At 33.3% G+C, this 14,452-nt stretch overlaps 2 protein-coding genes across 2 annotated transcripts; one reads left to right on the plus strand and one right to left on the minus strand.

Annotated features, from left to right (window-relative positions):
• Nucleotides 1-7,255: 7,255 nt before the first annotated feature.
• LOC102663314 (uncharacterized) lies at nt 7,256-8,095 on the plus strand. The gene has a single exon (XM_006583605.3). It carries the CDS (start codon nt 7,256-7,258, stop codon nt 8,093-8,095), a length of 840 nt encoding a protein of 279 aa, XP_006583668.1.
• A 3,715-nt stretch (nt 8,096-11,810) lies between these two features.
• LOC100791358 (lectin-domain containing receptor kinase VI.3) lies at nt 11,811-14,246 on the minus strand. The gene has a single exon (XM_003530252.5). It carries the CDS (start codon nt 14,059-14,061, stop codon nt 11,971-11,973), a length of 2,091 nt encoding a protein of 696 aa, XP_003530300.2. The 5' UTR covers nt 14,062-14,246; the 3' UTR covers nt 11,811-11,970.
• Nucleotides 14,247-14,452: the final 206 nt, after the last annotated feature.

Below are 14,452 nucleotides of genomic sequence, written 5' to 3' on the forward strand. Positions count from 1 at the left end.
TTTAGAAAGAAAAAGAAATAAAAGAAATTATCATCTTGTTGAAATAGGGATAAAGGAGAAAGGAAGAATATGCACGAGGGCCCTGGATTAAACAAATTTTCCCTTCATATGTGAGTAATGTTAAAGCATGAGGAGAGTCTTGTAGAAGAGCATGATGAAGAGAAAAAGATGAAGCAAAAAAATAAAAACGTGAGGAAAGAACACAACAACAGTGGAAGAAGTGCTCACAAGTAAAAATTTAACAAGAAAGTCCTCTCCAAGTCAATACCTCTTCTCATCAATTGATTGGCAAGGAAAAAAGGCATGGAGAATGTGATAAATCTTTAAGTGTCATTTTCTCCTTGATCACCAACACTTCCCTTGCAATGATATGGAAGACATTTCAGGGATACATGATTTTCATGGAGTCTCTAGCTAAGAAGTGAAAATGTAAGGAATATGTGTTCTATGTGACCTTCATGCCGTCTTGAAGTCATTTGACCCGTTAAGCTAATGACATTAAAGAAACGCTTAGTGGGAGACAACCCAGGATTTCTACCCTTTTTCTCCTCTTTTTTGTAACTTGTTTAATAATTGTGTTAGTTGGTTTGTGTCTTTCTCCTCTTTTCTGTAACTTGTTTAATAATTGTGTTAGTTGGTTTGTGTGTTGATGTTAGGTTGATTTTGGTTATGCTCATGACTCTATGAATATTTGTGTTAGTTGATTTAAGTGCAAATGTTTGTTGTTGTTTGTTGTCTGATTATGCTATGCGCTCAATGTGCATGTGTTCGCTTAGCAAGCACATGTTGTTTTGTTGCGCTAAGCTTGCACGCTGCGATAAGCCCAAAGAATTCCATGTTTTAAAATATTTCGTATTTGGAGTAAGCGCACAAGTGCAGGCTAAGTGCACATGTGTAGACTAAGCACGTATGGGCAACTGGCTAAGCTTGCATGTCGCGCTAAGCCCAAAACCACTTTTGTTTTGTAATATCTCAAATTAGGCTATGCGCGCAAGCGCAGGCTAAGCGAGCCATGCATTCTTGCTAAGCTTGTGATGCTCGCTAAGCGGATTTAGTAGGAAATTTCCTCCTACAAAACTCGCTAAGCCCCATATGACGAACTAAGCCCAATAATATCTTTGGAGTTGCAATTTAATTATTTGGACTTAGCACACAACTTCGGGCTTAGGGCGCAAAAAAAAAGTCAAAATTTCTTGTACTTTTAGTGCACAATAGGCTTAACACGCACTTACGCGTTAAGCCCTAGCGTTCTTCAATGTTTGCATTTTTTTTGTTGCGCCAAGCACCAGTTGCGTGCTAAGCCTAATAAGCTTGTTGTTCTTTTTTGTTGTCAATTGGACTTAGCACACACTTACGCATTAAGCCCACCATGCATTTATGTTTGTTTTGTCTTGTGGAGTGCTAAGCACGCACCTGTGCACTTAACACACCACTCCCTCCTACCTTATTTCATTTTTTGTTACTTTTCAAATTTGAATTCTCTATTATGTTTAAATTTGCATGAAAGACATGATGATACATTTTGGTTAACTCTAATAGTTAACACATTTTGAGGCATGTTTGGTTGAATTTATTGCATGACTAAGACATTGTGTATTGGTTATTAATGTTGTGAAATTTCCGATTCTTGAGTAAGCATGTGTTGTTGTTGATTGAGGGTTTTGTAAATTAAATGTGTGTAGTGAGTTGGTTAGCTTGCATGACAGGAAATTATGGATTAAAAACTAAATGCTTCACATTATCGTGTGAGTTGTGTGCACCTTAATTGCAAGAGAACGATTGATTTCATTTTCTCAATTTTGCATGATTCATGAACTGCTTGAGTGCATACATGATATGGATATGATCAAGGCCTTGTTGTTTATTTTAATTTCAGCCACTTAGCCAAATGGCTTATCCTATTGTAAATGAATGATTGAATCCCTTGCACCCTCTTGAGCCTAAGTGTGAATGAATGTGCCATTGAACACTGAGCTAAATGCAGATGCTATCTTTGTACACCTTATCTTAGGCTATAAGAGAGCATTGTTATGGATCAAGACAAATTTGTTCCAAATTTGGGGGAGTGTCTTGGGTAAATTCTGTTCCAGGAATGTGAGTAACAAGCACACAGAGAACTAGAACTACATTCTTTTATAGTACCTATTATTGTCTCAAAAAAATGGAAATGAGCTAAAAGCAAATACATACCAAGAAAACCTCTGTGTGCTATTAATTGTGGCATATCAATAAAGGTTGGGAGGTCAAAGAAAAAATGGTTCTTTAAGTAGATAAGGAATGGGTGAATGCTCTCCTAGAACCTAAATGTTTGAATTATGAGAAAAACCATGATTCCTTGTTAGCGCAGCCACGTTACAAGCCTAATAAAGTCCTTAGTGATTCATATTGTGTGTGTGTGTGTGTGTGTGTGTGTGTGTGTGTGTGTGTGTGTGTGTGTGTGTGTGTGTGTGTGTGTGTGTGTGTGTGTGTGTGTGATTGCATTGAATGAGATGATGTGCAAATGTAAAAATTATAACTTCAATCAGTTTAAATGAAATATACATTACTGAAACACTTGTGTGCTTGAGAGAAACACTAGCCTTGTGAGGAGTGAAGCATAGTTAATCTGTCTTTGATACCTGCCATACTTGCTAACTTATTTCAATCTCTGAGTGCATTCTTTGCATGATTCCATCATGAAAACCATGATAATTGTGAACTTGAGGGTTGAAAGTTGAAATTGTTTGAAAAGTTTGCAATTATCTCAGTTGTTGTGATTGGTTACATCTTGAACATTGCCATTGATCTAACTTAGTGTAATATTAGTTTACTTTTACTTGAGGACAAACAAAGCTTTAAATTTGGGGGAGTTTGATAATTGTTATGCATACGTAATTTGAATATTTAAATCACATAGCAATTATCTAATTTTCCTCTCTTTTATTGCTTCTTTTGTGTTTAAACATTAGGAATTTAGTTTCTTCTGAGTTTTTATCCACTAGATGCTAAAGTTAGTTAATTTATAGTGTTTTTAGTTGTATTATTTGTAGAATTACATAGCAAGAGGTTTGAAAGAGGGTTGAAGAACTGGAGCAATGTGCTCAATGCGTCAACAACCGCTCAACGCGAGGAGCCAACTTGGAGGCCAGGCTTAGCGTGTCTTTGGCGGCTTAGCGCGCATCTGGCAACTTAGCCTACATTTGACGGCTTAGCTCGTAGCTAGCAGCTTGGTGCACGATCACTTATGCTAGCTAGACTTTGCATGTGCGCTCAGCGCGCACATACAGACTCAGTGCACTGTCAATGTCAAAAAACATGATTATGCTGGAGAAACTAGAGGCAGCTTGTTTTTTGGACCAAATAAGAAGTTAGGGAACGAGAGAAGAGGGAGAAGCCACTCACTTAGGGGCCTTTTCCTCCATTTTCTTCCATTCTCTTCCACACTACTTGTTTCCTTTTTGTATTAGTAAGCCTCTCATGACAATGAGAGGCTAAGATACCCATTATTGGGAGTTCAACAACCAAACGCTCTTGATGTAATGATTCTAACTATCTATATAATGCTATTTTGATATTTTGTCTCTATTCTGTGCTTAATATCATGTTTATGGTTTGATCACCCATGCTCATGTAGTGTTATAGGGTTTATGCATGGGAAAATGTTTATCTCATAAGAACTTGAAAAGAACATTTAGGTAATCCATGTCTAGGAATAGAATGATATTATTTAGTCTTATTTATGCATTTTTATTCTTAAAACAAATTATTTGATGTAGCTCTTAAGGGATTAGGAGTGAAATTAGGTACTTTGGGCTCTTTCACATGAAGAATCATGGTTAGGGTATATAACACCCTCTACCCCTCACATATATACTAATAAGGAAAAAAAATTCAAATATTAATTAAAAGTATTTTTAAAACATTTTTTTTACAAGTCTTTCAAAGGGGAAAAAGGCTCACATTCATTTTCTTCTACATCATATTCAAACTTGTCCTAATAAATAATAAAGTATTCTCGACTCAAACAAGGTCATCTAAGCTTCATACAATTAATATAGAACTTATATCCTAATGTCACATCCTATCAGAGCGTTGTGTTCCGTGTCCTCTAGCATGAGGTTCTTCCTAATCATCCACCTATTCATCTGCTCCCCCAAAGGCTTACACTCCGAAGAGTCCGTCAGGGTCTCTCCCTCCTGATTCAGGTCCAACTCCTAAAATAATTTTTGCATGCAGACACTGCTCATGAATTATACAATACCCACGACCTTACACTCGTGTTTTAAACACGTTCAACACAATTGCGCTACGATTTAACACTGGTTCCTAAATAGGAAACCTACATTTTCTCTTTAACACTACGCATCAACGCTTTTCTCAAGATAACGCTGGTCGGGTTATTGTACAATTCATAGCTTACAACACGAGTAATTTCACATCAAGTGTTAACTACACACTTATCCACAACTAGAACTCATTCACAATTTCACATCTCATAGTGTCACAATCCACCATCACATGTTTACACGTATCTCACAAATTAACACATGTTCAACTTTACACTTATACTCAATCTCAATAACAATATTATAATCTCAAAGCAACATGTTATTCTACCATTCATCACATACTCACAATTTGAATCATCATTTCATATCCTCAATATAACAATTTATATAAAAAACTATCACAACATGAGGACTAAACCCCCTCAAATAATATTACACAATTATATCAAAATCATAGGTCGAAATATACAAATATCAAGAGCACAATTTATCAAGCAATTTTCATTAGGACATCAATATTTTATTTATAATCATAAAGGAAAAAAATGCAATTTAACAAACATCCCAAAATAAAACCTCAATTTAATCTTATAAGGATCCCTACACATGTTCTCACTAATCCCCAACTGTGAATAACTCATCCCTTACCTCTAAGCGGACTCACATGTCTTCCCACAGCGATAGCGTCATCTCTAACGGTTCCCTAAAATTCCTCCAGTTTTTCATCCGACTGCTCCGATAGAGTTCCCAAACGTCAGAGAAACGTAGAAATGATTAAAGCCTCCATTTGGACTATCTTCATGCGATTCCTTTTTCTCCCTCCACGAACATTATCTCGCAAATCCCAACGGTCAAAGCGTGCGAAACTGAATTTCAAAAAACATATCTAAATTTTACGACAATCCAACGGTTAACAAAACCGGGATCGTAGTTTTACCAAGACAGCTCTGGGTTTCTGCGGGAAAGAAAAATGCTACAATGCGAGGGATATTTCTCTTATCTCAGACGTGATATGGAAATTCCCAACGGTGAGAATTCTCGAAAATGGGTTGCGAACATGCTGTTTAAATTTCACGACGATCCAACAGTGAATGAGTCCGAGATCGTCATTTTTCTGAGACAGGTTTGATGGCCTGCGGGAAAAAGATAGGGTTTTGGAAAAGGAAGAGAGAAAAAACGAAATTGATAGGCAGAGGAGACTGAGAAGTCAGTCCGAAAACTGACCTAGCATGTCGCTATTTATAACTAGGGGTATTCACGACCTATTATTTACTTTATTTATTTATTTTTATTATTTTATAAAAAAAGAAACTCTATTTTATTCTCCATCAAATGAATAATAAAATACCCTTCTTATTTTCTCTCCAACCATTATTTTATTATAACTATTTTTCTTTATTTATTTAATTATAAAACATCATTATTCTCTAAAATTTTATATACGAAAAAAAATGGGATGTTACAGAGTAGGTTAGCGAATGAAGGTAATGATCAAAATAATATTAATCCATAAAAAATCCTTAATGTTGCATCAAAAGTAATTTTGCTTCAACTGACAACTCATCCCCTGAGTGTTTGTGTTCTATCTCTTCAATATTTTCTGCTTAATTATCTTTATTTATGTTGAATTTTACGTTCTGTATCATTATTCGACCAATATTGAATTTAATTCATTAATTACTTAAAATTAGACATATACAAACTCCGAATAGAGTTGAAATTCAAGTAGATAACACTTTTATGTTGTTTGCAGTTTAGTTCAGCCGTCACGGTTGTTGTACAAGCTATTTATGTTTGATAAGAACATTTTTCTTTTTCCTTTTAACCAGGATGTTTTTATGAACACATTGATGTGGTGGGAAGATTTTGATTGGAAAGTTCCCTACTCCTGCAAAATTGAAGCCTGAACAACTATGACAGGGAAACAAGTTTTCAGTCTCATCATTCCTAGACAAATAATTCTAATTTGGTATGCAGCTTCAGTATATAATATGATAATTATATAAATATTTCTACTTGAAATAACTAAATTATTTGGATTATGTAATGGTCAATATACCTTTACAGTCTCATCCAAAGGAGTATGGTTGACATTGCAGAGAAGATTAACCTTGAATTTGATGATGATTTGACTTGTATATTTAATGATGACAATGCTTTCAAACTTATACTTCTTATCCATATTATGAATGATGAAGCACCAAAGGGTGAGATTCAGGATGAATCTGCTGAAGATGATATTTTTTTTAAAGAAAATAGAAAGCAACATGCTAACTGAAATGACTTTACAAGGTGGGTGATCAAGTGGGCTGGCCTTAGGCCTAGGGTCAAAGTAACAACTCTATTCATTCACATTGTGTTGTAACTTTTTTTCACTCCTCTATGTTGTACAAACACTCCCTTGCAACTCTTTTTCACTGTGTACTGTGACAAGTTCTCTTTGGAGAACCATATCAATACCCAGCTATGAAAGTTTTCATATATTCAATTCTTCTATATTTTTGTTTTTTAACCACCACCCCAGCCCCCAAGAAAACAAAATAACTCTGTATGACTATTCTGTTGATTATTTACATAGTCTTAAACATATATATGATATACCTACCTTGTGATATGTTTATTGAAAAGTTTAAACACAGACATATCAATTCAGCTGATGCCGTATACTCGACATAATTTTATTTTTGTTCTTCTTCCTTTTATGCTGCATACATAACACCCTATCCTTTTCAAACTATTTAACTTTAAATATCTGGCTCCTTGTTCCTCTCCCACATGGAAGGGGCTTATCAACTCACCCGTGACCATTTTAAAGCAGATCTTGGTTTAATGATTTTCACGAGATATCCATATTTTCAACTGATATTTTTATTCCACTCAACTAACTAGATGCCAAGTTCTCTCTAATCACAATTTTAATGAACCTTTTGCCAATTAATTAGTTATTCCAGATAGTCTTTTTGGTCATAGAACCTCCCCTCCCCTACATGGAGGAAGGAGAGAAAAATTTGGAGACCATGGATTTTAAACGACCTAGAAAGCTAAACTTCAATGCACCTCTATTGTCAACAAAACGTTTAGGCTTTTCAGGTGTTGCAGATAGATCTTGCTTGTCAAACTCACTTAATAGTACAGTACTAAATACAAGTGTTCCATTTTCATGGGAACAAGCCCCAGGGAAGCCCAAAACCATGGAGAGGAGTGATAGCATCTATGATGGAGACATAGACACCCCTCGGCTAAGACCACCTCCTTGCCTCTGGCATCCACTAAAAGAAGCAACTAAAGCTGATAATGGTGCTCTTGCGTTTGATCAAGATGATGGTTGTGATGCTGACGACGATGAGGATGATGACAAGCAGAATGATGTGTTCTCAGATGCAGTGGATGTTCTATCACTATCAGAGGCATCAGACATTATGCAACAATCAGAGGCAGCTCATAGTGACAGCAAAGATGGTTTGAGATTAAAGCTTTCAGAGTCTAATGGTGGTCCATCTCCAACTTATATGATCAACCGTTTTCTCCCTGATGCCAATGCATTGGTTGCATCATCTTCTGCACATTTTTCCAATGATGCCAAAGTTTGTGATAATTGTAGTCATGAGGGTTATCTCAAAGGTTCCACTAGGCATTCACATGCTACTTCTCCAAAAGGTTGTGGCTTGGAATTTCTCTTCTCTTGGCTTATGAAGAATAAGCTTTGTGCTATAAAGAGTCCTGTCTTACCATCATTTACAAATGTGCAGAAGCATCGGTACAGTTCAAAACATACGAAACATCGTACGTCAGTCCATAAGCCCTGCACAAATGTTAAAGATGTTTGAGGAATATTACAATGATTTAGTATATTATTTTGTAACCAAGTTATTTTTTTCTTTTATACACAATCCTTTTGTTCTATTTTACGTCCGTACATGCTGAAACATCATGTTCCTGTTTATTTCAATGATTAATCAGTTCAATTAGAGTGTAAAAAAAACCTCATTCCAATTTGGGGTTGCTGCCTTTCTTGAAAACCAGTAATGTGTAGTTAAATTCATTTCAATCAGTGATTCACTAATTCAGAATTGCAGAGAAGATGTAAATTTAGGTTTTATTTGAATAAACTTATCAATAAACGGTTGTAAGAGAAGAGAATAAGGAGTAAAATAAATTTAATTTTTTCCATAAATTAAAATTAGTTTATAAACAAGTCAAAAGTCTTTTGAAGAAGTTAAATGACAGAGATTTTATAAATTAATATGTGCATAAGTTAATTTTAATATGTCAAAAACATTTAATTTAATTTATTTTCTTTTATCCGTGCTTATTGGGAATTTATCCAAACATGTCACATTTAGACGAAAAATGTTACGCTGATTTACTTATATATGTGCAAGCTTGATATCATAGATTTAATGATCTTAAACAACAATTTGATTGCTGGTATACATGCCCAAAAAACCTCCCTCTAAGTCAAAACAGATAACAAGCAAACAACTAGAAAGTGAAAAGTACTAGTATTTGACAGCTCTTGACTAAATGAAATTGCCTGAAACTTGTTCAGTATTATTCTTCAAACTTCATAAAAATGATGAGGACAAACTCCATCTCACCAAAGATGTGATAATTACAATATGGATCCTTGGAATTATCTTTTACTTTTCTCTAACTAGTCGCGTTCAACTGTTAGGATATAATATACATATACAAATATTACAACCAGATTCCCATAATATGTTCATGAAGTAAAATAAAAAAATAGAATATTCTTTAAATTTTAAATTAACCACAAAACAAATATGATAGCTTTATTTAGTTAAATTTAAAATACTTACGTCCTAAAATAAGTATTGTATTTAGAAAAAAAATTGTTCTGTTGTATTTAACTTTTAAATATAATATTAATGATCACTTTTTTTACACTAATACACCTAATAAATATTATTTTAATTTTTAAATCTAACATTAATACTATTATCTTTTATCTATTTAATAAGATTAGTTTTGTAAAATTATCATTTATTTATTAGTTTTTTATGTATAAAACAATTTAGACTAACACTTATTTTGAGATGGAGGAAGTATGACTAAATAAAAAAAAATAGAGTAAACATTTAATTCATTCTTTGAAAAATAAATCATTTGCTTAAGTCTTTAAAGAAAATAAAAAAGTTACTAAAATTCCTTAAGATTACAAAAACATTTTATTCCTTTAGTCATTTTCCTCCTATAAAATACCGAGGGATTATTTGGTCACTTTATTTTAGGAATTAAATTGAGTTTTAAGGATTGGAAATTTACTTAAAATTGAAATATAAAACTCCAAAAATACAAGAATTTGCAACGCATCAAATTGAGAAAGAAGCCTATCAACCACTGACTGCGGTACATACCGGACACCCCCGTCAGCTTCTACTCAAACCATTTTTAACTAATCTATCAAACTTTTCATTAATTCAATGTTTGAGAAAGAAGCCTTTAATTATTAGAGGATTTTCATGAAAGCTTTGCTATATTAAAATATTTATGAGATCGATTAATAGAAGAACAATGTCAATCTGCAATTAATTCAGCAAGAAATCGTAGTATAATGGCAATTGAATTCAACTTGTTGGTACCAGCATGATGAATGTAATCTTATCCATTAAGTAAGTCTGAATTTAGATATGAATAATAATTATTCACAAATATTTATGAGTATAGATACATATTTGAATATTATAGTACTCATCTTATTAATACTTACACGATATATATGTTGTGTTTTTATATATGATTAGGACAAGAAAGATCTTTACATATTTTGAATTGAATTAAATTAAAAAAATTTAATTTATAATTTACTTATTTAATAAATTATTAAAATTAGAATTAATAAAATAAATTTCTATCTTTTTAGTCCCTCAATATTTTATATATTTTTTTTTGTTTTTAGTCCTTAAATATTTTTTTTGATTGACTTTAGTCTCTTAACTTTTTTTTTGCTAAGTAAGAAAAAAAGAATTAAAGGACTAAAAATAAGGATAATTTTTTTAAAAAAAAACTTTGACTATTAAAAAAATAGGTAAGGGACTAAAAATAGAAAAAAGATAATAAATCTTAAAAAATTATATAAAGTATTCTTGTCCGATCAATATAAAACACTTTTATGCCAAAAATATATAATAAAATATTTTTAGGAAGACATAATAAAAGGATATTAAAATAGGTCAAATGATCTGCCAAAGTGTATGGCTCAATTTGCCATAAGCCTATTTATTTTTTCGATAAAGAAGAAATTTTTTTATTAAATATATTTTTATTTGAGTTAGATAAGACTATAAGACAAACTCATTTATTAACTAATCAATAAGGTAAGGTTTAATAAAACAAATATAGATTTTTTTTAAAATACACTGTATGACATTTATTCTTTATTTTTACGCCTAACAACTTATTTAAGTTAATATAACTAGTGCATGTTTTTTTTAATTTATTTTTAAAAAATCACATATTTTTTTAATTTCTCGATTTTTTTTTTAAAAAAATAAACAATACCCAAAACAATCATTTCTAGAGATTAGCTATTATATTATATACTAATGTTGTTATTGTTATGTATAAGATTAAGTTTGGTATGGTAAAATTACATGATTTATTAATACTTTGATTTAATCTTCATAAGAAAAAGTTATTGATATGATGAAATATCATTTTCTCCTTAAAATCAATTCGTTCTTAATGAGAATATCTTGTGTCGGACCTCACAGTAACTTTTTTTTAAGAGGTGTCAATATAACTAATAAATGCTTAAATGGGTTTCTCCATTTATAGCAATAATAGCATGGACCACCGAGAACATGCCTGTCATCAAAACATGAACCTAAATAATCTCCCATAATTTTTAAGTAAAAACTATTTTATTAATTTACTTGAATGTTAATGAACATATTAGCTGGGTTATTTCTCTGTAAAAAAATAACTGGGTTATTTTTTATTTTAATATACATACATATGAATATGGATTTTATGCAACTACATTAATTATTTTTATTACTTTTTGACCCTTTCACACCTTCAGTTTTAGATTTTCTCTAATGTAAGAACTACCAGACAAGATTAGTTAACAATTACTAACTATAACGTCTAAATGTCTTACACGTACGTGAATCATGGAAAGCTATGTTCTTGTACAAATTTCTATAGCGTCAAGTGTATATTCAACGGTTTTAAAAGCTATCAAATTACTTGCTATTTGTATCTCATCTTCAAAAAAAAGACAGTACGTCTTTATAGTATATGAACAGAACTTTTATGTGTGTATTTTTTTTTAATTTATGCATTTTTATGAGAGTATTTACATCTTTAGTAACTTGCTTTATATATTAGCATATTGCCAGCAAAATTGCAATAAGAAGATATTCTTTCCGCCGATGTACAATCACATTCAAATTATATATTTATATATATATTCAGCCTTATGTTTTTTATGTTTTGTTCGTTCTTCCTTAACTGTTAAGTTTATAAGTTTATGGCGCCTGAATAATTAAAGTGCAGTTTATATTTAATTTAATTTAAAATAAAGCTGAACCTACTTAAATCATATCCACCCCTAAATATAACGTGTTAATGGATTAATTAGGAAAGCATTGTTATTATTATCAAATAAAAGAATTACACTAGAACTATATATGTGGATATATTTAGAGAGAAATATACATTAAAGTGTAAAATGTTACTATATGATTATTTGCTGCCTACCAGCATCTATGGACTTAGTACTCATGCTAATGGATGACAAATACCCTAATGTTTCAACAGTTCCCATAGAATACGTAACTTCTAAGAAACCTGAACTCAATCTACTGCTCCCAGAAACACCATGTCCCCAATCAACAATATCAGGAAGAGGTTCATCAAAGTTCAAGTACCTTGTAACTTGTTTCATGGTAGGTCTATAATCTGCTCTATGCTGAGTGCAAAGTAAACCCAATTTCAGAACCAACTCAATTTCTTCCTCATCATAAAGTGAATCAAGCTTAGGATCAACCACCTCAAGAATTTGACCCAAGTGGTACTTCTCAATAACCCACTCCACCAAGAAAAACTGATCCGAATCAAGAGGCCTCTTACCTGTGGCAACTTCAAGGAGCACAACCCCAAATGCATACACATCTGTGCTTGTGGAAGCCTTTCCTGTGCGAGTTAACTCTGGTGCAATGTAACCAATAGTGCCAACCACACTTGTTGTGTGTGACAATTGACCATGGTTATAGAGCCTCGCCAGTCCAAAGTCACCTAAACGTGCATTCAAGTGTGCATCTATCAAAATGTTGCTAGTTTTCACATCTCTATGGATCACGACTTGCTCCCACTCTTCATGCAAATATAATAGTCCAGCACTAATGCCTTTGAGAATGTTGAATCTTTGCCCCCAATTCAAAACAAAGTTGTTGTTGTTGGGTTTATATAGGACATAATCAAGGCTACCATTTGGGATGAAATCATAGACCAAGAGTAGATCATTCTTTTTGTTGCACCAACCTTGAAGGTTCACCAAATTCTTGTGCCTCAACCTTCCCAAGCTTTCAATCTCAGCAGCAAATTCCCTCATTCCATGGAAAGGGCTTCTCACAATCCTCTTGACAGCAACCTCAGCTCCCGTGGAAGGCAACACACCTTTGTACACAGCACCAAAGCCTCCAACTCCAATGAGATGGCTCTCTATGAACCCCTTTGTGGCTAAGTGAAGATCTTTGTACCTAAACCTGTGAGGACAATCCATCTCCCAGTCCTCAAGAACCTCAAAGTCCATATAATATCTCCTATAACATGTTATACAAAACAGAATACACAAGAGGCAAAAAGTCGAAGCAGACAAGACGCCAATTGCAATATTGACCCAAGGAAATGATGTCGGTTCTTTCTCTTTTGGTGGTGGATTTGGAAGGTTGGAAATTTTCAGTTGAGGGGCAACACCATTCACTGCAAAACTCCACCCTAGAAGATAGTGAGAGCTTGTTTCCTGGCCTGTTGATGCTGAGAAACCAACATACATGCTTTCCTCCATAACATTGTAAAGATCAATGATATGATTCTTTATAATTGGTTTGCTTGGCCTTGGTTTTGACAAAGGAGCTATTGTTACATTCAGAGTTTTGTTTTCACCATCATATTCTATCCAAGCTTGGACAGCATCAACCTTGGCCATTCTAAAATCTTCCTTTACCTTATCAGTGCCCTCTTTAATGTATGCAGCTGGTTCAGTAATATTTGAGTCCATGCCATTGATGTTTACCCCAACATGGTTTCCTTCAGTGTCTGAGTCATCTTTGTAACCATTCATTGTGTCAAACTCAACTGCAAAGATGTGGTTTGACTCATTCCCATCATTGGTGGAGTTAACAAGGCCAAGATAATGGCCAGCCTCAGCCCCAGGAAACTGTGTTGAGGGTGCTATGGTGAAGGCAAGGCCAAAGCCACCAGAACCAGAACTTGGGGACACAATTGAGAAAACAAAATTGGTGCTGAAGGAATAAGCATAGGGTTGGTTTGTGTTGTTAAGCATTTGGAAGGGTGTGGCATAGAATGCATGGCCTACAATATTGGTTGATCTGTTGGTGAGTTTAAGTAAACGGCTGGTTTTGATGATGGAAGATCCTTCAAGATTGAGTTCACTGTTTTCATCATCGAATCCTTCAAAAATCACAGCCTTGGAGGCAATAACTTGGGGTAAGAGAGAGAGAAATAGGAGGAAGACAAATACAAGAGTTGGAGAAGCCATAATAAGAGGCTTAGAGAATAAAGATATGCTAAGAGGTATAGGCATTGGTTGATGATAGCAAGTGAATCAATTGTGGGGGCCTTAAACTACGGAACGGGTCAAAGCCAAAGAACATGCAAGGAAAGTCTTTTATACAAACATGTGAATGTGAGTCGAATGCAAGGCAAATTATCAAACAAGTGTAAACGGCAAAGAAATTATTTTCAGATTTTCTAGAAAAATATCTTCACATTTTTTTTTACAAAAGTTAGATAAAGTATTTTTAGTATTGCTTTTATAGTTAAAATTAGAGTTTTGATCACTTAGATAAAGTATTTTTTAATGCAAACTTTTATAACGCAAATTAGTGAAGTAAAACTCTAATTTTAATTTTAAAATGGTACTAAAAGCACTTTTTATTATATTTTTACACGGACCTTAGTCTTATGCCTCATTT

This window comes from Glycine max, chromosome 7 (assembly GCF_000004515.6).
Source record: "Glycine max cultivar Williams 82 chromosome 7, Glycine_max_v4.0, whole genome shotgun sequence".
Taxonomy (NCBI): Eukaryota; Viridiplantae; Streptophyta; class Magnoliopsida; order Fabales; family Fabaceae; genus Glycine; species Glycine max.

Bases quoted from the DNA above. Each gene is read 5' to 3' on its own strand.
- LOC102663314 (XM_006583605.3), top strand. From the start codon at position 7,256: ATGGAGGAAGGAGAGAAAAATTTGGAGACCATGGATTTTAAACGACCT.
- LOC100791358 (XM_003530252.5), bottom strand. From the start codon at position 14,061: ATGCCTATACCTCTTAGCATATCTTTATTCTCTAAGCCTCTTATTATG.